The 27,064-nt window shown below is 41.1% G+C and overlaps 1 protein-coding gene across 1 annotated transcript in view; it reads left to right on the plus strand.

Annotated features, from left to right (window-relative positions):
* Positions 1 to 5,610: 5,610 nt before the first annotated feature.
* LOC106087616 (eukaryotic translation initiation factor 2-alpha kinase) overlaps positions 5,611 to 27,064 on the plus strand; it is a 28,962-nt gene continuing 7,508 nt past the window's right edge. Inside the window, exons 1-3 of the mRNA XM_013252731.2 lie at positions 5,611 to 6,502; positions 23,791 to 24,526; positions 24,593 to 24,772. Coding sequence (XP_013108185.2) covers positions 6,177 to 6,502; positions 23,791 to 24,526; positions 24,593 to 24,772 — 1,242 coding nt within the window. The 5' untranslated portion in view covers positions 5,611 to 6,176. The remainder of the gene's footprint in view (positions 6,503 to 23,790; positions 24,527 to 24,592; positions 24,773 to 27,064) is intronic.

Consider the following 27,064-nt stretch of genomic DNA (forward strand, 5'->3'; position numbering starts at 1 on the left):
GTTCATAATGTTTCTCTCTTACTTCAACGGGTAAATAATGCCGAATGGCCGGATAGTTAGCTTCGTTCAACTCCTTTTCCTCTAATTCTGTTGTGTGGGCATTGCGGGCCTCTCTGTGGAACGTTGGTTTCCCGCTGTAACCAGGTTCTTTCGACCGTTTCCCGTTCTACAGTTGATGCATTTAGGACTTGTAGTGTTTGGTTTCCCGCATTTGAAGCAGAACAAATTTCGTTGAGTAGAGGGGCAATCCCTAAATATATGCCCTGGAGTCTGACAATTCCAGCAAATTATGACGTTTGTTATGGCTTCAACTTCCTCCAAAATTTCTTGTTGTGCAATGGGCTCAAAATCATCGTTTTCGTCAGTGATCTCATTGACTCGCATAGCCCTATTCATGGGGGGATGGACTACTTGAAAGTCCTTCTTGAAGAAGGTCTTCTCTATTTCGAGACATTCTACCCTGAGTTGCTCCAACGAAGAGACATTCATAGAATAAACTATGCTTGATAAAGATTTCCGTAGATTTCTTTTTGCCAATCCTATCATTTCGTACTCAGAAACAGGTCTTTCAAGCTTAGACCGCATCAAATTCAGATCGTGGAAAAAAGCGTCAATGCTTTCTCCTGGCAATTGTTTTCTTTCCAAAATGTCCCTCATTTCCTCAAAACAGGATCTTCTGGTCCGATATCTCTCTGACATCGCATATTTCAAAGATGGCCAGTCGGAAACGGTTTTGTTTCGTTGCTGCAACCAAAACCATTCCAATGCAGGGCCAGACAAGAGAATGTGGATCTCATCCATTATTTCCTCCCAACTCAACCTGTAGTGCTTCTGGAAGTACTCAACTCTATAGACAAAATCGTCCACGGACAAACCATTAGGGTTGCCGTTAAAATTAAGACCAAAACGCTCTATCTTGAAGCCTCTATTGTGTCCCTGGGACCCATTATTAATTGGCATATGATTCTGAGGATGGTCTGAAACTCCGTCACTTCTATACGTGGGAGGAGACGTAGATGCTCTGCTTGCCCCCGAGCGATCTATATTCGTCATAGGCACGGCTGCCTCTGGCTGGGTCCTATTGTTGGCCAAAGAGGCCACTGTCTCACTTAACTTGCCGATTGCGGCGTAAATCTTTTGCATCTCCCTTCCCACGCTTTCTTGTACCAGATCCCGCAATATCTGTTGCGTGTTACCGCCGCGCTCGTCTGCAATGTCCCTATTGACGGGACCACCCTCCTCCATTGGAACACCTGAACCCGCAGGATTCGAACCATTGACAGCCCTATTCCCCTGGTTGATCGCCTGTCCACTAGTGGATGGTGGCGGTGCATTTATTGTATGTGACATATCAATAATCGCGGGGTCTCTAATCTGCCCGTTTCCCTGCATCTTGTCAACGCTCTTGGTTCTATCACCTTTGGTGTCTTTGCTATATTTTGGCGGCTTTTGCACCGATATCCTACTTAAATCGAAAGCTGAGAGTCTATCGCGTTTGCTTCTCCTTAATCCCTCAGTAGAAGAACTCATTGGCCAAATCAAAGCTATGCCTAACTTCTTATACCTATAGACTATGTTCTTCTTCTTTATAGATTATTTATTATTTTTATTTAATTATTATTTTACTATATATGTATACGTATTATTATATATTTATTTAGTTATTTTTATATATTTTTTTTTTTTTTTTTTTTTTTTTTTTTTTTTTTTTTTTGGTGTTTAAATGTTGGCTTAAAAAAAAATAAACATAAAAAAAATTAGTACATACAACGGTTTGATAGATATTAAACGCTACAAATGGGTTAGTTTAAGATACACAAACAAATTAATTAACTTGACAAACATAAATTTTTCGAGGAGGCTCACTGAAAGTCTTATTTTCAAGGCTGATTGGAGTCAAGTGTGTGGATGTTTATTTCTCTAAGTGTCCCATTAGGGTTGTCAAAAAGGTGTGTCGATAGACTGGACAATTATTACCAAAAAGGAAAGATATACGGGAATAGAATTTTGGTTCACGGCATTTTTTTAATATAGAAATTAAAATAAAAGATCTCGTGATCATGATTCCTGGCAATGCAAAGCATTTGAAGTTCTAATAGATACAAATTTAGCCACTGCCTTTCCCTATATCCTAGACATAAAAACTATGGACGTTACTCTATCATTCACGGATTCAAAATACAAAGGTCGTTCACAATACAATCATTTGTTACACAAAGACAAACAAGCTATTGCACTGACCCGTAGGTACTGGAAGAAAATATCCTAATTTCTAATAATCTATAACTAATATTGCACTTTATACACAATTACTTTCATAATTGTGGCAGCAATATAGAAAAGTATTAAAAATGCGATAAATTCTTTAAGCTATTATTTTCCTATTGGCTATTGCACTATGCTTCGCTGGTATTGCACTGTAATTCATATACTTGACCAAGCCATTGTCTCGCCGCCATTATGTTGGCTCGCGTCACTTAGCGCGCACAATTCGCGGCTTGATGCTTCTATTAGAAGCCTATGGCTGGCCATCTTTCTTTCGTTTGGGCGCCATACTGTTATGTACCCCCTTAACGGCGCTAAGTTGGTATCCGGCAGCTAGCGGCAAGACCTCAGACGGTTCCAACCCACCACACTTAGCCCGAGGGACGAACACTAAAATTTGTCAGAAAATGCACACAAAAAAAAAATGACAAACAAAAAAAAAACGATCATACACACATAACACACCATTTTTGAACGAAGGAGCTTGGTCTTATGCCCCTACACTTGCCCGCCCTTCCATGGTTCTTAATGTCCTTCACCCCACATCGTCCTAAGAACCCCGAACTCCACACACACTCACCTTATCAACCTATAACCTCAGTTTGCCTCCTCATCTAAAACAAATTAGCACATCATATTGATCTTATACACAGATTACAGAAATTACATTTATTGACATATAAAAATGAGAGGAATTATTAGTTAAAACTTTGAAGCTAAAAATGTTGATGATTTGGGTATATAAAAAAAAAAGGTCTTATACAAAACAAAACATAACAAAAAAAAACACTAACACACATAAGTCACTAAAACCAGATTAACTTTACTTGTGAATCATTGGTTCAGATTTGCTAATTTAAAAAAAAACCTAGACAGTAGTTATCGGCCTTTTTGGCGCGAGAATATTACTTTATGCCTATCTAACTAAAAGAGCTCTCTTAATCAGGTTCTGACCTCCACTTTATGAGATCTATACAATTAGATTACTTCCCTGTCTAGAAAGTTAAAAAAAATAACGTACAAATCCTACACTCACTCTTCTCTTTAATACAACTGGTCTTAATAACCTTTACAAAATCACAAAAAAAAACTTTAGATTAACACCACAAACGACACTAACACATATCTTAACCTATTGTATTATAATTATTTTTGGTGGTCCCTTTTTTTCAGCTTTTGATTGGGGTTGCCTTAGAGGCAATTATACATGGCCAGATGACCAAATTCTGGATTGAGACAGCCTGCCTGGTAAGTATTCTTTTCAAACTTTATTACCTTTTTGGCAGCAATTGCTTGGTTATTTTTTTTTTATATTTCTTCGCACAGGCACCTTGGTGGATGGGATAAGGCTTGGCACAACACTTAGCTGACTTGGAACACAAAATGGAAGCTTTGACATCAAAAAGGAAACCTTGGAACACAAAAACGCTGGCCCCCGTCAACGGATCTTGGAGGCCAGTATATTAGTGATTTGGTTTGGTTGTGGGCTATTAAAGAATTGCCACCAACTTTATATTTAATAAAAGAAATTATTACTCTTTTAATAAAAAAAATGTTTTTAATAATAGTCTTTATCTTATGTTAGGCTGTTTTAAATCAACGTCTGCCTTTTGTTATTCACACGTTATTCGATTGACGCTAACACTGTGATCACTGGACTGCACTTGAAATTAATTGTCTCTCCAACGACTCACGACGACTTTTACCCCCCGCCGTTTCTGCCCCAGTCGCTTTTATACCCTCTTTCGGGTGACGCTCTTCGTGTTTTCCCCCCATTTTCACAAATTTTCCCTCTTATTTTGTGTTTACATGTCTTGCCTTGGGCCTACCAACAAAAACCGCAGCCATTATGTCCCTCCGCCAGACGCTTTTAGATTAGGCCGCTGCCACATACAACCCCATCAGTGGCAACTCCGTCACTCCGTCAATGTTATCTGATGGCAATACCATATAATCAGATGTTGAAAAAAACACGTTGCTTTTTTCTTCGTCGACCACCAACGCACAAGCATCACCAAGCAAGACCGAAAATTCCAATAAAAAAAAACCTTTTTGGCCGGCGTTATCCAAGGCATCCTGCCACAAACCCACAGTTCGCCACAGCATCAATCGTGCCAATTTGGAATTCTACGTGGAATTAATCCATGAGACAATAATACTGCTCGCCGAAACGAGCCATCATGCAAATAATTAAATCAAAAATAATATATATCTGGCCAGGGTCCATTCACAGGATCCCTGCGGCATCCCCGCTAAATCAAAGGGGGCACCAGACATACAAGTGGGAGACAGCACCGACGCGGAATTCCCATGGAATGCGCTGAAAACCCTTTCATGCCGGCGACCGGCCGAATAGTACACCCATGCCCATCCATGCCTGTGTCCGAGTCACCCCCGCCCCACACGCAACAACTAAATGCGTTAAGTTTTCTGTTATCGCTTTTTAACTATTCACTGATTTTGGCAGATGGTGCACTCAATATTTTGTTGTTGGGCAACTGCCACTACCTGTAAAATGTATATATCTAGGCTAAGGGCTACCGAGCGCATTTCACAGTTTGCGGATAGTGGTCCCCGACAATCAGTGCTATAGAGTGGTGAGTCTTGGGTTTGATATTCTATTCTGCTTTCGGAATAGCCGCTGAAAATTTCAATTGTTTCGCGAGCGAAATTTGACAGCAATCAAATGTTTTTTCCATATCAAAATACGATTTTTTATCTGCACTTATTGGTTTCTATATTTTATAAACTTTTTCTTTAATAACGAACCACTGAAACCAATAAAATAAACATAAATTATGCCGGCAACAGTTTTAAGTGTTGCCACTATAGTAGTTTTTTTTGCCATTTTTATCGCTATAAGCAGAGTACTACTTTTTCGCCTATTTTCAGCCAACGTTCCGCCGATGTTTGTTTTATATGGAGTTTGACAGCATTTCGCCTGAAAAGCTAAACAAAATACTCAGCTTTAGAGTATTTTCGTTAAAATCTTGTTTAAATATTTCGTAATATCTTGTAACTATCTTTCGTAATATCTTGTTTAAATATTGAGTTTGACGAGGATGCAAACATATGCAAATACAAAACAAGTTTCTTATTGAAACAATTTAAAAACCTTATGAGTTGCGAAGCCGCTTTTTTAACTTCTAATAAGTTTTTGTCGTTGAAATTTGTTTTACACATCCAGTGCCATCTTTAAAATATCTTTCAAATGCCACGTCTCTGTTTTCTTATTCAGTCATCTTCTAAATTCAGGGTTGTATTGCATAACTATTTCTGAACACTTCCTAATGACCACCTGCCCCTATTTGACGTTTCTTTTTGCATTTTATCGATGACAGTTTTAGCAAGAAACGTCAAAATTCATCACGTAGTGAAGAAAGTGAGGTGCTAGTGCGTGAAAAAATAATCTAAAATCTTATAATTTTTAACAAATATCAACGTGTATCGATTCGGGAGTGTGTTTTACTTGCAAAGTAAAAAGTAATGAATATACTTGCCCGAAATTCAACATCGACATCCATAACTCTGTCGTGGTTTTATTTGATGGGTGCTAAAAAATACAAAAACAACAAACTCTGCTCAAATCTTCGTGCAATTGCTGTGTCCCACAAACACAGACACGTAGTTAGCTAAACGGAACGGAACGAAACGCCGTGAAAATAACGCAAAAAAAACTGAAAAGCGAAAAATTCTTTTCCGTCAGTCCGTCGGTCAGTTTTCCATTAAATTGCTTTATTCCGTTGTTGTTGTTTTTCTCCTTGTCTTCGCTTTGATTTATCGGTGATCAACGTTATTCTCGCGTTTATCGCAGTCCGTTTTGTTGTTCCCCATATAGCGCTTTTGGATGTGGTTTCGTCGGCGCGGGGAGCCCATCTTCGCTGACCATCGTTCTTTAGCAAGAAGAAACTATGGGCATTCAACATGAGTTGAATGTCGTACGTAATTGTCGCAAATCTCTGCTACACCTCACCCTACTTACATCTATTGTTGCTGCTGGCGTCGAAACTGCAACAGCAAGCAACCCTGTTCCCTCGAATCATCACCACACTTTGCCTGTACCGGATCCCCCCATTGCATTAGCCACTGACGAACCGCCACAGATGCCGCCTCCACCACCACCATTAGTCGAAGAGAATATGTCATCGCAGTCAAATAGTGGTCAATTCAACAAAAAACATCTCCGACCAGCGATACCATTTTGCAACGACAAACATGAGCGCACCATTGGGCGAAGGTAAGTCGGTCTTGCTGAATCAATTAAAGAACATGCGAAATATGCAGCATTTTCTTCCCTATTGCAAAGCGTGCTATTCCTGTGTTTTGGATGCATTAGATGTTTGTGGAACTTTCTCGTAGCTCTTCATTTACCCACACGTACATACATGTGTGTTCTTCGTACATACACACCCCTCTGTCTGCGAGTCCGCTGTTTGCGTGTCTGTTTGCTTACAAGGTCTCTGCCACAGACTGTTTTTATTTTATTCTTATCAACAATTTTTGTTTTGTTCGTAATTTTCGTTGGTTAGATGTTAGTCGTCCCTTTTATTTTTAATATTTGGTTTTTATTTATTCTACAATTTGTTGTGTTTATTTCAATTTGGGCATGAGCATACAATTTAAATTATTTAATAGTGATTTTCAAAACTCGGAAGCCACTTAATTTCATCACATATGAAAATAGTGAACCAAATGTCGATTTCATATGTTTTGACCCATGAAAAATATGCAAAAGTTTGCGACATTTTCAACTTTGAGGGATTGCGGGAAATATTCTCATGTTAGATTTAATGATAAAGTATCTTGAAAGTACTGTGAAGTGGACTGTATACAAAGCCATATGCTGTATGGTCATCAATCATGTCGGGTCCGTTTGCGTAAACAAGCAACCTTACATAACGCCACAAAAAATGGCCGATTGTATCAAATCGCACGATCTTGGCCCTCGACGCGAAATAATACGCTTACCAAAAGTTTCCTTCAATAAATTAATTATTTCCTTGGCATGTTGTAGCCAAATTTTCATGTGGAGATGGCGATCCTCGTCAAGCTCCTGAAGGTGAGCAAGCTTGTTCCGGTTCAAAGGACCGATCGCCGTGGGAACATGGCGGCCATTGGTTATTTAAAGGCGTAACAGCAAGGAACACCACACAGATCGGACCTCAATGTTCCAGACTGTGTGGTGCTCACAGTTATACCGTGGCGTTGTTGCAGCAGTTTGTTGTGTTCTATCTTTCGTCTGCTTGATTCTGTTGAGTGTCAAGATACAGGAACTCTGCGACTAAGATGGGGTACGTCCAGAGGGATCTGGGTCTGAGTTGAGTGGGACTGGCTGGGCAGTTAAACAGTTGGCGTGTATCGTGTGGTCGCTGTTCACAATCGGGACATATATCTTACACATCAGCATCAATCCTTGCTCTGTAGGAGTTGAGGCGGCTGCATCTGCCGGAACGTAATTGAACTACTCTGGCTTGCCGGGAGAGGTCAATTTCTTTAGGTACAATGGGAGGCGGTCGTTCTCCAAGGACTACATTCACCCTGTAGCCATTTACCGCATTTGCTACCGTGTCTGCAGAATATTGTCTAGACCCACTTGATATGTCGTTTGATCTAGAGGTTCTCTCTTGTAGCGCTGAACCTCACGCTCTAGATCATGTAGATATACCTTAAGGCTTCTGGGCGGTGAATATCTATCCACAATATGATGATTTGGATGGTCTCAGCGATAACAGCCCAAAAAGTATTACTGAGATAGCATGTAGTTATGTCTTCGCACTGGTAGGATTTTTGTCTACTGATGCAGGTGGTCCACATGAGAACTGAGGAGACAGTCCGTCGCAGTTCGAAGGGCGGCATTCTGACAGTTCTGAATATCATTCCACTGTGTGTCACAAGAGCTGACGAGACCATACTAGTGCTGCATAACTTACCACAGACCTGCAAATTGCTATGTACGTAGTCAACAAGGTTTCTTTGTCTGCCCTCGGAAAGTGCTGTCGGAAAGTGACTTGGCGGCCTTGTTTTTATTTTGACTTTATCGCAAATTGCTGTGGCATGAGGGGAGAATGTGTAAGAGTTGTCAATTGTGACGCCAAGTATTTTGGGACACTTGATGGTCGGAATCATTTCTCCATCGACCATCACAGTCAGCTCGGCATTCACCTCGCGCGTATTTGTAGTCAACAATGTGGCTGAAGATTTGGTGGCAGATATCATCGGATTTCTTGCAGCGAAATATGAGGCTAGGTCGTCGAGGTTCGTTGTTCAACCTATGCCTAATGCCATGATCATACAATCGTCCGCATATGATACGATCTCTATGCCGTCTGGAGGGGGTGGAATGGAGTATAGGTAGAGGTCAACAATTGCCGCAGATATCACCCCGCCTTGGAGAACTACCTGTTTCACTCTACGGTGCTTCGAATTCTTATCCCTAAATTCCACAAATGACTGGCGACCACACAGATAATTCGCGACCCAGATAATACAGGCCTATCTGGAGGGACGATGTCCTCAATAGCGATGTCCTCAAATAGTGTCGAATGCTTTCGATAGGTCCAGTGCCACGAGAACCGTCCAATTACATGGTCCGGGCTGATTTGCCACAACAAATGTGTGCGGTGATGGCATGCAAAGCTGTTGTGGTGTGCAGTCTTCGAAATCATTGCTGATGCTCGGCGAATGGAAATTTTCCTACGAGGCTCGAGAGGAGTTATGCCTCAAGGGTCTTTGCTACTGGCGAGAGAAGGGAGATAGGTCCGTATGACTCCCCCAAACTTGGGACCTTTCCAGGCTTCAGTAGAGGGATAACTCTGCCCATTTCCAGACATCGGGAACTATAAGAGTGTTCAAAGACAGGTTGAGGACAGTAGTAAGGTACTCAACTCCGGCTACATCCAGATTCTTCAGCATCAATGTAGTGATTACGTCGGGGCCCAACGCCTTGGATGATTTGGCGCCACGGATGACATTCGTAACTTCTGCTCATTGCCCTGTCACTCTCGAGATGCACAATAAATTGACGGTTGAACAACCTGGAGCATCTCATCGGATCAGTCACCGTTACGTCGCCAAAAGTGTCACCCGTCTACCAGGGTTCGAGAGTGACTCGTTGACTACCATGTTTATTTCCAGATTCAGTTCGCTGATTCTGGGGTTTAGTGGGATCCGTACAATGAATCCCATCACGCTCGTCTGCGACAACCAATGCCTGCGCCGGGAAAATGGACCGCACGGGTATTCGAACGGAATTTCCTCTCGTCAGTGGACTGACACCCTCGAGGGGGGTGTCAGTCCACTGAAGCAGCGATTGCTGTGCTCTCTGAAGACAGCCCAATCGGCCTTCTTCCGATTGATAAACGTCCGGCGCGTAAGGTTATGAAGTCGGGTTGTTGGTCGAAGGTGAGAATTATGGGGAGGTGGTCTGACCCAAAGAGATGACGGCTTGCCAGGATACGTCACTCAGGAGATCAGGTTATTCAATGAAAATATCTGGTGAGCTGCTACATCTTCTCGTAATACTAGTGGTGGCATCCCCATTCACCGTGCAAAACGTGTAGCCTTTAATCTGCTCTGCCAAAGCTATGGTCGTTACCTAGGGGAGAATGCCATGAAATGTGATGCGCATTAAAGTCTCCTAGAACCAGACGATTACGCCCAGATAGTAGCCCACTTATGTTGGGCTTGTAAGTAGAGCTGGCAAAATATCGATGGATACTATCGATATTTTATATTTTGACTGAATATCGATTGATATTTTTCCGATGGATAATATCGCAAAAGTAAAATTTTTTGCAATACTAAACAATAATAAGCAATCCGACACTGAATGTATCCTATAAGATACATTGCGCCAATAGAGGGCGCAATTTTCATTCGATGACTTCCAACAGACTTTATTAACCTTAGTTTTATTTGGTCTGTTCATTAGTATTGCTTCTATATAAATCGATTTCCAGATTTTTACTTCTGATTTTCGTTTGAAATATGGGTGATGGGAAATTAACGATTGCATCGATATTTATTATTAAAACAAGAGAAATTATCGAATGTTGCGATTATCGATAGTTTGCCAGTTCTACTTGTAAGCCTGGCCGTTAATTGGGACACAGCCAGCAACCGGCGGTATGTACACTTTGTATAGCTCTATCTCGGCAGTACCAGACCTATCCCCATGAACTCCATGTTGGGGTCACTAGCGCCAGGCGCAGGCGTGATGGGTCTATATTGCACGGAATGGTGAATCACGAAGGCCAATCTCCCACCTCCATTCCTTGAGCGATCCTTACGTAGCACATTGTATTCGTGATAACTGTACAGAAGCTTGACGAGGATCGCCAACTCCATGGGAAAATGTGGCTACAACAATAACAATAACAACAACATCAGCACCACACAGGTTGGGACTTTGAGCTCCGATCTGTGTTGTGTTCATTGTTATCATGAGAAGTTTAGCTGCAAACTACCGGGCACGACCCAATGAAGTCCTTTACCATCAAGCACCTCAGTGTACAACACACTGCTACAACAACAGGTTGCGGATAGTGGAATTCTTCATACGGAATGGGTGCAATTGCTCTCGTGGACAATTAGCGGTATCGAGCGAAGCCGTCCTAAGTGAGAAGCCGGGTGGCACCGGCTCTTACATTAATACTCGATATGTTATTGGCGCCTTTAAATAACAAATGGCCGTTGACTCCGTTGAAGGAGTTTTCGAGGGTGGGGAGGTCCCCAAGAAACCCTTAAACCAAATTTTGTATTTGCGAGTTTTGGCTTAATTCCACATATCTTTCATTTGAGACTTATATTGTCTTAATATCAAATTCGTACTCTACCTTTGATTAACTTATTTGATACCCATATTGCCCCAATGCGCAAGCATGGCGTTTTTTTTGGGGTGGTTTGTGTTCCCGATAGTTGGGGCAACATTTTTATGTCAAGTTCGTACAATACTCTTAAATACCTTTCATAAGATATCCATGTTGTCTCAATTCGTAAACATGTCTGTTTGGGAGAAGCTTTCGGGTGGGATATCCTCCAGTTTATTTGACCCTAAAATTTTATACCATTTTTATGTTTTTGACTTACCACACGAGAGTATGCAACATTTCGCATCCGAGATCTGGCGTTTTTGAAAATTGGGAATAGACCCTTACCCCTGTTTATATTAGTTTCGTATCCTACTTTTAAGCACCTTTTGTTTGAATTGTCCCGGTCGGTCTACATGGCCGTTTGGGGCATATTTTTGAGAAGGATGACCCCCCTTTTTGTGCGGTTTTTGAGGGTGGGGCGTGTCCCCCGTCGCTTGGGGTCAAATTTTTGTATCAGATTCGTACTCTACTCGTAAATACCATTCATTTGATAACCATATTGACGCAATTACTAAACATGCCCGCTTGGGTGGGTTTTATGGTTCGGCGTCCCACACGTTTATTTGACACCAAATATTATACCATTTTTTTTTTCGGTTACCATAATAGGGCAACCAAAATGTCGTTTAAATCAATGCACCCATCTGCGAGATCTGACGTTTGTGAAAATTGTGGTTAAGGGGAGGGTCCGCCCTCTTCGCGTTGTTGTTGTAACAACATTTTCATGTGGAGGTGGTGATCCTCGTCAAGTTTCTGTGGGTGAGCAAGGTCGTTCCGGTCCAAAGGACAGATCGCCACGGGAACAGAATGGCCATTGGTTATTTAAAGGCGTAAGTAACTCGCCTTGTCATATCGAACATCATAGGCACTCAGTATTTGTGCAAGAGCCGGTGCCAACCGACCTCTCACTGAGACTCTCCGCTCGATACCGCTGATTTTCTGCGACTGCCGTTGCAGTTACTACGTATGGAGCATTCCACTATCCGCAACATGTGCCCGGTAGCACGCAGCTAAACATCTCGTGACGGCAAAGAACACCACACAGATCGGAACTCAAAGTTCCAGCTTGTGTGGTGCACACAGCTATCCCGTGCCGGGGATACCATACTAGTGGGATACCCTATTTCCATCGGAGGGCCATCCTCTACCATCTGTAAAAATGTCATGAAAACTGGTCCTGCCGTTTTTGAGTCTATTGGTAGAATACAAATAAACAAAGCGCAACATTTTCATTATACCATCCACCATAGGATGGGGCTATACTAATTTCGTCATGCGTCTGAGTCCCCATAAACTATATATATTCTTGATCGTTATGTCATTTGAAGTCGATCTAGCCATGTCCGTCCATCTGTCCGTCTGTCTGTCGAAGGCACGTTAACTTTCGAAGGAGTAAAACTAGGCGCTTGAAATTTTGAACAAAATTTTGAACTTCTTATAAGTGTAGGTCAGTTGGGATTGTAAATGGGCCAAATTGGTCCATGTTTTGACATAGCTGCCAAATAAACCGATCTTGGGTCTTGATTTCTTGAGCCTCCAGAGGGCGAAATTTTCGACCGATTTGACTGAAATTTTGCACGTGGTGTTTTGATATTACTTCCAACAACTGTGCTAAGTATGGCGCAAATCGGTACATATCCTGATATAGATGCCATGCGCCTTCAGCTTTTAGAGGCGGCAATTCTTATCCGATTTGGTGGTGTGGTATCACTTCCAACAATTGTGCTAAGTATGATTCAAATCGGTGCATAATCTGGTATATCTGCCATATAAACCGATCTTGGATCTTGACTTCTTGAGCCGCTAGAGGGTGCAATTCTCATCCGGTTTGGCTGAAATTATGCATGAAGTGTTTCGTTATGACTTCCATAATTGTGCTAAGTGTGGCGCAAATCAGTACATAACCTGATATAGCTGCCATATAAACCGATTTTGGATCTTGACTTCTTAAGCCTCTAAAGGGAGCAATTCTCATCCGATTTGGCAGAAATTTTGTACAACGGCTTCTCTCATGAACTTGAACATACGTGTCCAATATGGTCTGAATCGATCTATAGCTTGATACAGCTCCCATATAAACCGATCTCCCGATTTTGCTTTTCGAGCCCCTACAAGGCACAATTCTTATCCGAATGGACTGAAATATTACTCAATGACTTCTACAATGTTCAGCATTCAATTCATTTATGGTCTGAATCGGACCATAACCTGATATAGCTCCAATAGTATAATAGTACTTATTCAATATTCTTTGTTTGCCTAAAAAGACATACCGCGCAAAGAACTCGACAAATGCGATCCATGGTGGAGGGTATATAAGATTCGGCCCGGCCGAACTTATTTTTATGTAAAACATGAGTCTTATTTTCCTTAAGAGTTCGTACAAGAGTCGAGGGTTGATTTGGGGAAGATGTGCATCTCTAGTTTAAAAGATGTTACCATGAATCCATGCCAGTTAATAAAACATCTGTAGGATGCCAAGCGATAAAGCATTTTGTTAAAATAAACAAAAGATCAGAGAACATTAATGTTCATTGTGCACATTAATGTTCTCTGATCTTTTGTTTAAGTTTTGCAGTTTAAAGTAAGCTTTTTATAAGCCCTCATATTGCAAGAACTAAATTCAGCACAAGAAGTTCAATGCTCTCTGCAAGCTGGCTGGAGAAAAGTCACAAGAAATCTGAGTGACTCATCGATTTAGCCTTGAATGGAGGCTTGTTCGTTTTTCACTTTGCACATAAGGTGGTTAGCAATTGACACCTTTTCAAGTAAGAATCAGGCCATAGTGGAGCAGAACATGTCGCCAGTGGTGCAATTTTCTTTTTATTTTGTTTACATCCAACCGGCTATTCCATTTTGTTGTCTTCCAACATTCGCTGGCAATATAAACAGCTGACAGTGTAAATATGTATACCTGCTCATAAATATAATGGCCCTATAATCGTGTGTTGTCTCCACATTTGCCCATTGTTTTCATTCCCCTTCTGTTGGTGTGTAAAACAGAACCGGCTTGGAGAAAACGATGATGTGTTCTTTTGCTACTTGCAGTTGTTGAACATCAGCAGACGTTTCGTTTTCCACCATTCCTTGCACGAATCCCTTGGTTTCCCATTTTCAGTTGTTTGGGCCGCCAATGCCGCCGAAATGCACGCATAGAACATCAAGCGCGATGTACGATGATGAAATTCCGGCCGAAATATGTGGCACTTCTTTTGGCACAGCACACAACACTCTCAATTATTTTGGAAAATGGGTCAATATTTAACTCAACTACAACAAGAGAAGTAGAAAATTTTACGCACTTGAAAAATGGGGGCAAATATTATTCGATTTTATTAGAACCTTAAAAAAAACATAAATAGAATAAGAAAACAGTTGTTATTGGGTCGGTGATGACTCATAGACCCATAAAAACCCCTACACCCATCAACTGTTATCAATTTTATATTTAAAAGTATATATCTATAGGCAAATATTGGCACTATTTATTTTTGAGAGCACGAAACATTTGTTGCGAAGCACGTGTGAGATATGGAAATGTTAAAATTCTGACGCGCAGTGAGACGTTTATTTATTTTCTCGGAGAAATATAGAAACCCAATAAAAGTTCCAATACATAAACAACAATGCAAACAATTCAAATGTGTCATTATGCATTAGTGCTGAAGTTCAAAAAAAGAACCACTAGGCTGTGCAGAATTCCAAAACCATCCAAATGCAGCTGCTGATGATGTTGCTGATGGGCTAATGAGTTTTCTAATGTACGAAATGTACATTGGAAAGGAAAATACATACTGAAAAAGATCACTAAACTATAGCTAACCAGTGAGCAGTTTTTGCCGAGATCGTCACGAATTCGGACAGAATCAAGTTTCCGACTCTGATTCCGATTTTTTTTGCGAAATCGTAACGAAACTTGTATGGGCGGTTTACACGAATTCTGAAAGTTTTATCAGAGGAAATTCGGAATTAGCATCAGAGTTGCTCAATGAATTCTAGAGGAATTCGCAAGAAAACTCTAACGAAATTCTGAGGGAATTTTTGAAATTGCTCAGATATTTCCGATGTTTTGTTAGATTTTCGTGGCAATTTCATCGGAAAATCTGAAAAATTTCTCGTGTTTTGTCAGAATTTTGCCTGAAAAGTTAAGAAATACCGAACCCTCTGTAATATTTCGGAGGTTTATTTAGAAAATAATCAGATACTCCACACATATTCGAACATATAGTCGAAATTTACTTTTATCTAGAAAAAAATCTTGAGAAATTCTAAGTATTTTCGGATGCATGTTTAAAAAATAATCAGAAAATCTCCAATTTTTTCCAAATTTTTTTTTTTTATTTTTATACCCTCCACCATTGGATGGGGGTATACTAATTTCGTCATTCTCTTTGTAACACCTCGAAATATGCGTCTAAGACCCCATAAAGTATATATATTCTTGATCGTCATGTCATTTTAAGTCGATCTAGCCATGTCCGTCCGTCTGTCTGTCGAAAGCACGCCAACTTTCGAAGGAGTTAAGCTAGCCGCCTGAAATTTTGCACAAATACTTTTTATTAGTGTAGGTTGGTTGGTATTGTAAATGAGCCAAATCGGTCTATCTTTTTGATATAGCTGCCGATCTTCGATCTTGACTTCTTGAGCCTCTAGAGGGCGCAATTTTCTTCCGATTTTATTGAAATTGTGCACGAAGTGTTTTGGTAGCACTTCCAACAACTACGCGAAGTATGGTTTAGATCGGTCCACGTTTTGATATAGCTGCCATATAAACCGATCTTGACCGATCAAACCTATTTAAGGTAAACCGGATTAAGGATTGGGTGAAATAATTTAGCCATTTGAAACACATCGAAATATCGATTTGCGACCAATTAAGTAAAACAAATAAAATCGTGCTAAGTTTGGCCGGGCCGAATCTTGGGAACCCACCACAATGGAATGGATGCTAAAATATGGGAGCTATATCTAGTTATAGACCGAATTGGGCCGTAATTGGCGCAGTTGTTGAGTCATAACAGAACATTATATGCAAAATTTTAGACAAATCGGATAAAAATCGCGGCTTGTAAGGGCTCAAGAAATCAAATCTGGCAGTTGGTTTATCATTTTCTTGACCGACTTGAACCGTACTTGGCACAGTCATAACAGAACACCATGTACTAAATTTTAGCCAAATCGTAAGAAAATTGCGACTTCCTGGGGCTCAAGAAGTCAAATCGCGAGATCGGTTTATACAAGATCTATATCAGGTTATACACAGATTTAAACCGTACTTGACACATTTGTTGAAATTCAAAATAGAACACTATGTGCAAAATTTCAGCTATATCGGACAAAAATTGCGGCTTCCAGGGTCTCGGAAGATCGGTTTATATGGGAGCTGTATCAGGTTATAGACCAATTTAGACCGTTCTTGCCTCCGTTGTTAGGAGTCAACAGAACACTATATGCAAAATGTCAACCATATCGGATGAAAATTGTGGCTTCCATGGTCTCAAAAAGTCAAATCGGGAGATTGGTTTATATGGGAGCCATATCCAAATCTGAACCGATTTGGCCCATTTATAATCGCCAACGACCTACATCAATATAAAGTATCTGTGCAAAATTTCAAGCGGCTATCTCTACGCGTACGACCGTTATTGTGATTTCGACAGACGGGCGGACGGACATGGCTAGTTCGAGTCAGACTTTCGAGACGATCAAGAATGAATATACTTTATGGGGTCCTAGATCAATATTTCGAGGTGTTACAAACGGAATGACTAGAGGTGTGTTACAAACGGAACGACGGAATGACCACCCATCCTATGGTGGTGGGTATAAAGAAAAACAAGTTGGTACTCGAATGCATAAGGAAATCCACTTACTTATTAGTCTGCGCAAACGTTTCTTATCAACCGGAATCAACCTCAAAATTTCTGTTGAATATTTTTGGACCATTTATTCTAAAAATATTGCACCACTGTACAGTTCAACAGATATTGCACTTGTATCTATGTGTCCTTTGAAGCCAGATATATTTTATTTATTTAATTTCATTTCTTCCGTAATATAAAAGCCAACAAAAAATCAAACGCAAAAAATTGTGACACTAATTAGGGGGCTGTATAGGAATGCTGCAGTTTCAGTCCGTTTCAATGGAAAAGAGGGCCGACCTTTCGGGATCGACAGGGGAGTGAAGCCGGGTTGCATCCTGCTACCGACGCTATTTTTAATTTTATTAGACTCCGTACTAGAAGCAACTAATGCAGAGGCACCCTATGGCATGCGGCGACATCGAATCGCTTCAAGCACATAAAGGCGAGACTGGAACGACTGAATGAAAATGCTGCCAAAATAGGCCTGAGGATAAACATAGCAAACACCAAATTGATGAGGATAGGAACATCAAATCTAACACCGCTCACTATAAACGACCATATCATTGAAGACGTTGACAACTTCTTCTATTTTGGCATCAAAATAACAAAGGACGTAGGATCAGAGGCAAATATTCGCGTACTGTAGTGTGAAATCTATCTTATTATATGTTTTACAACTTGGAGCTTGACACAAACGATTTATCTCATATATTGGGTTGCCCAAAAAGTAATTGCGGATTTTTCATATAGTCGGCGTTGACACAGCTTGTGACTCTGTAGTTGCATTCTTTCTTCTGTCAGTTATCAGCTGTTACTTTTAGCTTGCTTTAGAAAAAAAGTGTAAAAAAAGTATATTTGATTAAAGTTCATTCTAAGTTTTATTAAAAATGCATTTACTTTCTTTTAAAAAATCCGCAATTACTTTTTGGGCAACCCAATATATCTCAGATTTCTCTCGTATATATCTCCGATTTTTCACGTATATACATTTATTTTTGGGCGATTCGTCTATATTTGGAATGTGTAGTAAACTTGTAATATCCACTACCCACAAAGAAGCCCCGATGGGACCATAAATAGATACTCCTCCCATAGGTCCATAATAGATATTTCAGGCAAACTTTGACATGGCTTGAAATAACTTTTGAACTTATAGAGGTATCGAAAGCTGCTTTGTAGTCAAGGAAGAGATGGAAAGAGTTGACCTGTCCTTCTAGGATTTGGCGCAGTGTGAATATCTGGTCTATGGTGGATTTACCAGGTCTAAACCCGCATTGGTAGCGTCTAACTATCCCATTGACTGTAGGCTTTAATCTTTCACACAGTATGATCGAGAGTATCTTGAATGAGATGAGGAGGAGACTTATTTCTCAGTAGTTGGCACATTCCGCCTTGTCCCTTTTTGGAATTGAGTATGCTGAGGTTCCAATCATGGAGTATGCGTTCTTCTAGCCAGATCGCGCAGACGAGCTGATGCATACGTCTTATTATCGTGTCTCCTCCGGTCTTAAATAATTCAGCGGGCAACCCATCGGCTCATGCTGTCTTGTTGTTTTTCAGTCAGGTCGCAGCTACTTGAAATTCATTCTGACTAGGAGGTAAACATTCTATACCACCATCAGGGATCGGTTCTTGGATATCTTTTACGATGCCACCGTCGAACACTAGCAGCTGGGAAAAAGGTTTCTTCCATATCCGAAGTACGCTATGTGTATCAGTTACCAGATTTCCTTCTTTGTCTCTACAGGGAGATGTGTCTGCACCAAAGCCATCGGTTTTATAATTTATTCTTTTGTAAAATTTTTGGACTTCATTCTGATTCCTGTAAATCGAAATTCGCTCACACTGGCGTCATTCCATTTTCATTCTCTTTCTGCAGAAAAGATGTTTCTGTTCTCTCCTTTTCTCCCGTTACATCTCTTTCATCTGGCGCGTTGCTACTGATTAGAGGGTTGCTCTGTTGTTGTTGTTGTTGTAGCAGTTTATTGTGTACTATCTTTCGTCTGCTTGATTCTGTTGAGTGTCAAGACCCAGGAACTCCGCGACTAAGATGGGGTGCGTCCACAGGGATCTGGGTCTGAGTCGAGTGGGTCTGGCCGGGCAGTTAAACAGGTGACGTGTATCGTGCGGTCCCTGGTAACAGTCGGGACATACATCTTGCACGTCGGCATCAATCCTAGCTCTGTGAGAATTGAGACGGCTGCATCTGCCGGAACGTAATTGAGCCAGAATCACTCTGGTTTGCCGGGGGAGGTCGATTTCTTCGGGTGCAATGGGTGGCGGTCGTTCTCCAAGGACTACATTCACCCGGTAGCCAGTTAAAGCGTCTGCTACCGTGTCTGCATGAATGTTGTTCAGACCCGCTTGATATGCCGCTTGATCTAGAGGTTCTCTCTTGTAGCGCTGGACCTCACGCTCTAGATCATGTAGATCTACCTTAAGGCTTCTGGGCGGTGGGTATCTATCCACAAGATGATGATTTGGATGATTTCTGCGATAACAGCCCAAAAGGTATTGCTTAGACAGCATGTAGTTATGTCTTCGCACTGGTAGGATCTTTGTCTCCTGGTGGAGGTGGTCCACATGAGAACTAAGGAGGCAGCCCGTCGCAGTTCGGAGGGCGGCATTCTGACAGATCTGAATATTATTCCACTGCGTGTCACAAAGCTGACGTGACCACACTGGCGCTGCATAACTTACCACAGACCGGCCAATTGCTTTGTACGTGGTCAACAAGGTTTCTTTGTCTGCACCCCAAGTGCTGCCAGCGAGTGACTTGAGGACCTTGTTTCTACTTTTGACTTTATTGCAGATTGCTGTGGCATGTGGGGAGAAAGTGTAGGAGCTGCCAAATGTGACGCCACGTATTTTGGGACACTTGATGGTCGGAATCAATTCTCCATCGACCATCACAGTCAGCTCAGAATTCACCTCACGCGTATTTGTAGTGAACAGTGTGGCTGAAGATTTGGTGGCGGATATCTTCAGATTTCTTGCAGCGAAATATGAGGCAAGCTCGTTGAGGTAGACGTTCAACCTATCGCAGATGTCATCAATGGGTGGGGGTCCTGATGCCAAGATCGTACAGTCGTCCGCATATGATACGATCTCTATGCCGTCTGGAGGAGGTGGGATGGAGGATAGGTAGAGGTTAAACAGAGCCGGAGATATCACCCCGCCTTGGGGAACTCCCTGTTTCACTCTACGGTGTTTTGACTTCTTATCCCTAAATTCCACAAATGATTGGCGGCCACACAGATAATTCGCGACCCAACGTTTAAGGCCTGGCTGGAGGGACGTGTTGGCGATGTCCTCAAATAATTTGGCATGGCTGACCGTGTCGAATGCCTTCGATAGGTCCAATGCCACGAGGACCGTCCTATCACATGGCCTGGGTTGATTGAAGCCACGGCAAATGTGTGTGGTGATGGCATGCAAAGCTGTTGTTGTGCTGTGCAGTCTCCGAAATCCGTGTTGATGCTCGGCGAATGGAAATTCTCCTACGAGGCTCGGGAGGAGTAATGCCTCAAGCGTCTTAGCCACTGGTGAGAGAAGGGAGATCGGTCTGTACGACTCCCCCAAACTCGGGTCTTTACCAGGCTTCAGTAGCGGGATCACTCTGCCCATTTCCAGACATCGGGAACTATAAGAGTGTTCAATGACAGGTTAAGGACAGTGGTAAGGTACTCAACTCCAGGTAAATCCAGATTCTTCAGCATCAATGTAGAGATTCCGTCGGGGCCCAACGCCTTGGAAGATTTGGCGCCACGGATGACATTCGTAACTTCGCCCACGGTAAATTGTGATGGCTGTTCATCGGCTCGGAGACCACGAATACGGCGAATGGCTCTCCTCCTTGCCCTGTCTCTCTCGGGATGCACGATAAATTGACGGTTGAACAACCTGGCGCATCTCTTCGGATCAGTCACGGTTAACTCGCCAAAAGTGACTGAGGTCCTGTCGTCCCGTCTACCGGGGTTCGAGAGAGACTTAACAGTGGCCCACAATTTGCCTGCACCGGTGCCTAAGTTACATTGCTCCAAGTGTTCCAGCCACAAATTCCGCTTATGTTCGTTGACTACCCTGTTTATTTCCAGATTCAGCTCGCTGATTCTGGGGTTAGCGGGGTCCATAGCACGAATCCCATCACGCTCGTCTGCGAGTACCACTGCTTGCGCCGGGAAATTGGGTCGCACTTGCGGTATTCGACCGGCTGGTATAAAGCGAGCGGCTGCTGCGTTGATGATGTCAGGTTGCTCTGTACGCCGCATTCTTGGCTTCAGGAGCATTTCGACACTCTTGGTTTCTTGGGGAGGCTTCTGGTACTCAAGTAAGGATTTCGCGGCATTCTGCATGGAGTGGGTAATGGATTGCCACTGCGCCGTTATATCATAGGAACAACCTGGCAACAACAACCTGTGGGAACAACACAGGCTGGAACTTTGTGGTCTGTGTGGTGTTCATCAGAGGCCATCGTAGCGCAGAGGTTAGCATGTCCGCCTATGACGTTGAACGCCTGGGTTCGAATCCTGGCGAGACCATTAGAAAAAATTTTCAGCGGTGGTTTTTCCCTCCTAATGCTAGCAACATTTAATCGGCGGTATCAAGCGGAGTGTTTCAGTGAGAGGCATAAGTACTGAGTGCCTATGATCCTCGATATGACAAGACGAGTTATAGGTGCCTTTAAATAGCCAATTGCCATCATGTCCCCGCAGCAATAGGTCCCATGGGGCGGAATGAGCTTGATTATCTATAGGAGCTTGATGAGGATCGCCACCTCCAAATACATTAACAACAACATCGGGACAAGGTGTGCTTTCATCAAGCAGTTGGGTTGCCATCGGATGTGTTTTCGTGCATTGTCACATCGTACCTTTCTCGCCATGCTCAAACGAGTATGAACCTTAACTCCAACAAGATAATGATCCGAATCTATGTTCGCTCCTCGGATCAATCGTGCATCTAAAACGCTGGATGAATGCCTTCCATCTACCACAACGTTAACAATTTGGTTCCTTACCTCTTGATCTGGGGACAACCATGTGGCTTTTTATTTTTTTTTAAATTGAAATCTGGTACTGCTAACTACCATGTTGTTTGCTGCGGATAAATCTATTAGCCTCAACCCATTATCGAACGTTATTTTGAGGAGGTTAAATTTTCCGACTCTTAGACCAAAGATATTTTCCTTCCCTATCTTCGCATTAAAATCTCCCAGAATATCATGGGCGGGCAGCGGTCATATTCTCTCTCTAGGCGCTTGTATTGCAGAAAATATCCTCGGTCTACTTGTCCATATCTTCAGTCGGAGCATGGACACAAATAAGGCTGATCTTGAAAAATTTGGTTTTTATGCGGATTGTGTGTGCATTGCGTTTACCTTATTATCATGGAATCTGACGTGCGTGGCTGTTTTTCGTGAGCCGTCATATTTCTTGTTAATGTCCACAAGAAATATCTGGACTCACGTGAAAAATCGGGACTCACAGGAAAATACAGGGGTTGCGATCCCTAGGGTGAAAGGTTGGTCCAGTACACTGACTACAGGAATGTATGTAAGTTGTGGTATCTCGCGTCGTGATATTTGTCGTTAATGTCTTGAAGTCTCACGCACGAAGAATTATTGTTGTTGTAGCAGTGCTTTGTACACTGAGGTGGCAGTCTTTGCCAATGGAGGACTCCATCGGGTCAATCCGGTAAGTACGAAGAATTGTGTTTGCATCTCTCACTCTCACAACTCACGAGCATACCTTTAATCAGTGCACCGGAACGACCTTTCTCCTTAGGGATCAATGCACACGTATAAGTGTCGACTACACATATAGTTCACAATTCAATCCTTGGTTGAGTTTGAAAGGCCAGACGAGGACGTAATTGCTGGGTTAAGTGATTTGAGTTCACAAAGGTATTTTCCCATACAGACCTTGGTTATGGCGGTAAGTGCTCTTATAGTGCTATGCGTTTTATGGAATCCGTGTTGATGGTATGCTGGAAAACGGGATGAACTCATGCTGGGTAGGAATAGCGCTTCATTTGATTTCCGGGGGATGGAAGAGAGTTCAGCGTACTTTTCTTTCAGATTCCTTTTCAGTACTTGTAGGGTACTAAGAAAGTGGTTGGACTCTTTTTTTTTGGTCTTTTCACAGCGGCTCAGTACACCACAGATTAACTTAGACTCATTCCGCAAATAGAATGCTGGAATAACCAAAAACATTATAAACATCTCATTATCAATGCTATAAAACTTTATCAGCCTGTGATATTCTATTTGGTTTCGACTATAAAAACACTGAAGATGGTTCCCATCGAGCAACAAAATTATCTGAAACTTAGCCAAATATATTTTGAATATGTTTTTTTTTTTAAACTTGTTTTGCAATTTTTTATGTGCATTATTCCTTCATTAAGCGAATATGATTTCGTTCAAAGCAGCACAGTCGAAGCAAATGGAATTGCCCTATCTTGAGTTTTGGGTAATACCAGCCCAGCCCTTACATCAATCATATTTTTTTAATACTCTGGCCAATTATCGTTTATATGACGCCTTATCTATTTTTGTAATAAATTTTTTGTTGATTTGTTCGTTTTATTGATCTGCTATCGATAGAAGTGAGCAGAAAAAATGCATGCAAACAGAATGGTATTTTATTTTTGTACAGCTGGTCCTTGTTTGTTGGGATATGGATAATGGACACCAATCGCTTGGCAGATTTCATTATAAAGTTTGTTTTTTTTTTTAATTTGTAAACTTCAACGTTATGGTGATTTCTCTTTTTCTATTCTTTCAGACTTTTGTATGTGACGACTCTAGATGGACGTCTCACGGCATTGGATATAACAAAAGGTGGAAAAATGCGCTGGAGTATACCCACGGCTCCGGGACCCTTGATATCTTCGAGTATACATCGTTTGGAATTGACCAATAATGGACAATTTGTTCGTATGATTCCCTCACTAAGTGGTGGCATTTATAAATTCGATGGCCAATCTATTGATCCCATACCCATTACCACCGACAATTTGTTAAGTTCCTCGTCAAAGTTTTCGGACGATTTGGTCATATCGGGTGGCAAAGAAACCCGCACATATGGTGTTTCAGCGCGCACAGGGCAAATGATATATGAGTGCTCCATGGATGGTTGTGTGAATGCAACTGAACCCGAACCCAATGTGATGGCTCCCATTGAAGATGGTGACGATCCGCTTGAGAATGAAAATGAGACACAATTTCAGCGCACGCCCAATTATATGGACGAACATGATCCCTTGGTGGATGATGTCATTGTGGTAAGACGTTTAACACAAACAGTGCGAGCCATTGAGACGCGTACAGGTACAGAACGCTGGAATTTCAGTGTTGGCCAACACGAATTGGATTTAGTTCGTTCTGCTGATTGTCACGATCGCAAATTCAGTGACATCGATATGGCCATGCTGGATTTGGATATAAAGGTCATTGTACCCGAGGGCGTTATTTGTGCTTTTAGTAAATCGGATCCCTCAGCTATGCTATGGAAACACAAGGTGTGTATACCTCTATGCGCTATGTTGTGGTTTTATATAACAAAACGATATAATTTTCGATTTCAGTTTAACCATCCCATTGTAAGTGCTTGGAAAATAAGTGAATCTGATGATTTGGAATCCATTGATATGTTTGCATCTGCCCAATGGCTTTGGAATCGCGACGACAATTTGTTTGAAATGCCTTTGCCTACAATAAGTCCTTCCATATATGTGGGAATGTATGACAAACAGTTATACATACAGGTAAGAAACAAGAACTTAGGCTAAAAACATTCATAACCAAGCTGACGGCTTGAAATATGGCACAGCTGTTGTAGTTGTTTGGGTTCGCTGATTTTTCTTATGATACCCATGAATATTCCATTAAGGGACATGGACAAGCTTCTCATTGATAACCCCTTTGTGGAATAGTACCTTGTAAATGCCGCCAGCTTTTACAAGGTTCTATGCCACATAGTAGTCGCGCATAAACCACATTGAAATTATAATTTTGTGAAAAAATTTGATTTTTTTCTTTTTTTTTTAAATCATACAAATCCAAGACGGCTTATACAGCGGTCAAAAAAAGTATTCATCATTAGCAAAATTGATAATAAATTCACTTATTTTGGGTAATTGAAGAAAATTTAAAGTAAACAAATAATGCAGTTTTATGCAATAGTTTATTTTTCGTAATATGTTTTAAAATAAATTCAAAAAATAAATTTAATTAGCGCAAAAAGTGCAATTTTATATAATAACACCAAAAACAGAACAAAAAAAGTATTCATCATTGATGTGCTATCATCAAAGTCAAATTCAAATATTATTTGGGAATCCCCCTTTTCTGTTTTATTTAGTAAAGGAGGCTTTGCCCTTGACAGCAAATATTTAATTTCATTGAAAATATAGTTTTTGTCAAAATGGGTCGTAAGCAAAACGAGGTTTCTGATGAGGTAAAAGTTTTGATAATAAAACACCACAGGAATGGTTTAACTCAAAAAACTATCAGTGAAATATTAAATAGACCACGATCTACTATACAATCCATCATCAGAAAGTGGACAGAAACGAAAACTGTTGACAATAAACCAAGATCTGGTCGACCAAAAGCACTTTCAGTTGGAGATGTGCGTTGGCTAGTGCGGCAAGTTCAGAAAACTCCGAAGACAAATGCGACCATTCTTCGTAAAAACACTATGGAATATTTAGGGAAGGAAGTTACTACACAAACAATTCGAAATACACTCAAAAGGCATAGTTACAGAGGAAGAACTGCACGTAAGAAGCCCTTTATAAATAAAATAAACCGAGTGAAAAGGCTAAACTTCGCAAAAATGTATGTAAAACAGCCCGAATCATTTTGGAAAACAGTCATTTTTGCAGACGAGAGCAAGTTTAATCTTTTTGGGTGCGATGGAAAGGTCATAGTGTACAGAAAACCAAATACAGAGCTTGAAGAACGAAACACAGTTGCTACTGTAAAACATGGTGGAGGTGGTTTAATGGTTTGGGGGTGTATGGCGGCTTCAGGAGCGGGAAATCTTGAAATTATTAATGGAGTAATGGATCATAAGTATTACATTGACATTTTAAAGAGGAATTTAAAAGATAGTGCTGTAAAACTTGGGCTTGGTAATAACTTTCAATATTATCAAGATAATGACCCCAAACATTCTGCTTTAAATACCAAGATGTGGATGCTGTATAACTGCCCCAAAGTCATTAAAACTCCTCCTCAAAGTCCCGACTTGAACCCAATTGAACATCTTTGGGAACATCTCGAACGCAAATTGAGAACGCGCAATTTTTCGAGCAAGAGTCAAATGCAACTGGTGATAATGGAGGAATGGACCAATATAGACCAAAATATAACCGCTAAATTAGTCCAATCGATGTCAAACCGTTTAAAAGAAGTTATAAGACGCGGTGGTCGAATAACAAAGTATTAATTTTTTTAAATTATGTTATTTATTTTTTTGTTTTTTTGCAATGATGAATACTTTTTTTGTTTAATTTTTTGTGTTCAGCTGTAAAATGGCCCTTTTTGTTCCAATAAATACTATTTTTTTCTTTAAAAACAATGAAATTGTGTACATATATATCACACAAGCACTACTGCATCATTAGTTTAATATGTTTTTATTCCAATTGTCTTTTGTAGACTTATTAAAAAAAAAACATTGAATGATGAATACTTTTTTTGACCGCTGTAGCTTTTACGAAAAGCCACATAACCAATGAACAAAATGAGATGACATATATATAGGAGCTACATCTAAGTCTGAATCGACTAAACTTTTTAGATAGGAAAGCGTTATGAACAATTTTGGCAGTATTGGTCAATAAATGCGCTTCCTGTGGAAATCGGGCGATATGAATATATATGATAGCTATATCTAAATCTTAACCGATTTGTATAAAGTTCACCAGTAATGTCAAGAGTCAGGAGAAAAACCTTCCTGCCGAATTTCGAGAGAATCGGTTAACAAATGACTATTTCATTGCATTATTACTGCAAATCGGGCGAACATATATATGGGAGCTATATCTAAA

This window comes from Stomoxys calcitrans, chromosome 2, assembly GCF_963082655.1.
Source record: "Stomoxys calcitrans chromosome 2, idStoCalc2.1, whole genome shotgun sequence".
Classification (NCBI taxonomy): domain Eukaryota; kingdom Metazoa; phylum Arthropoda; class Insecta; order Diptera; family Muscidae; genus Stomoxys; species Stomoxys calcitrans.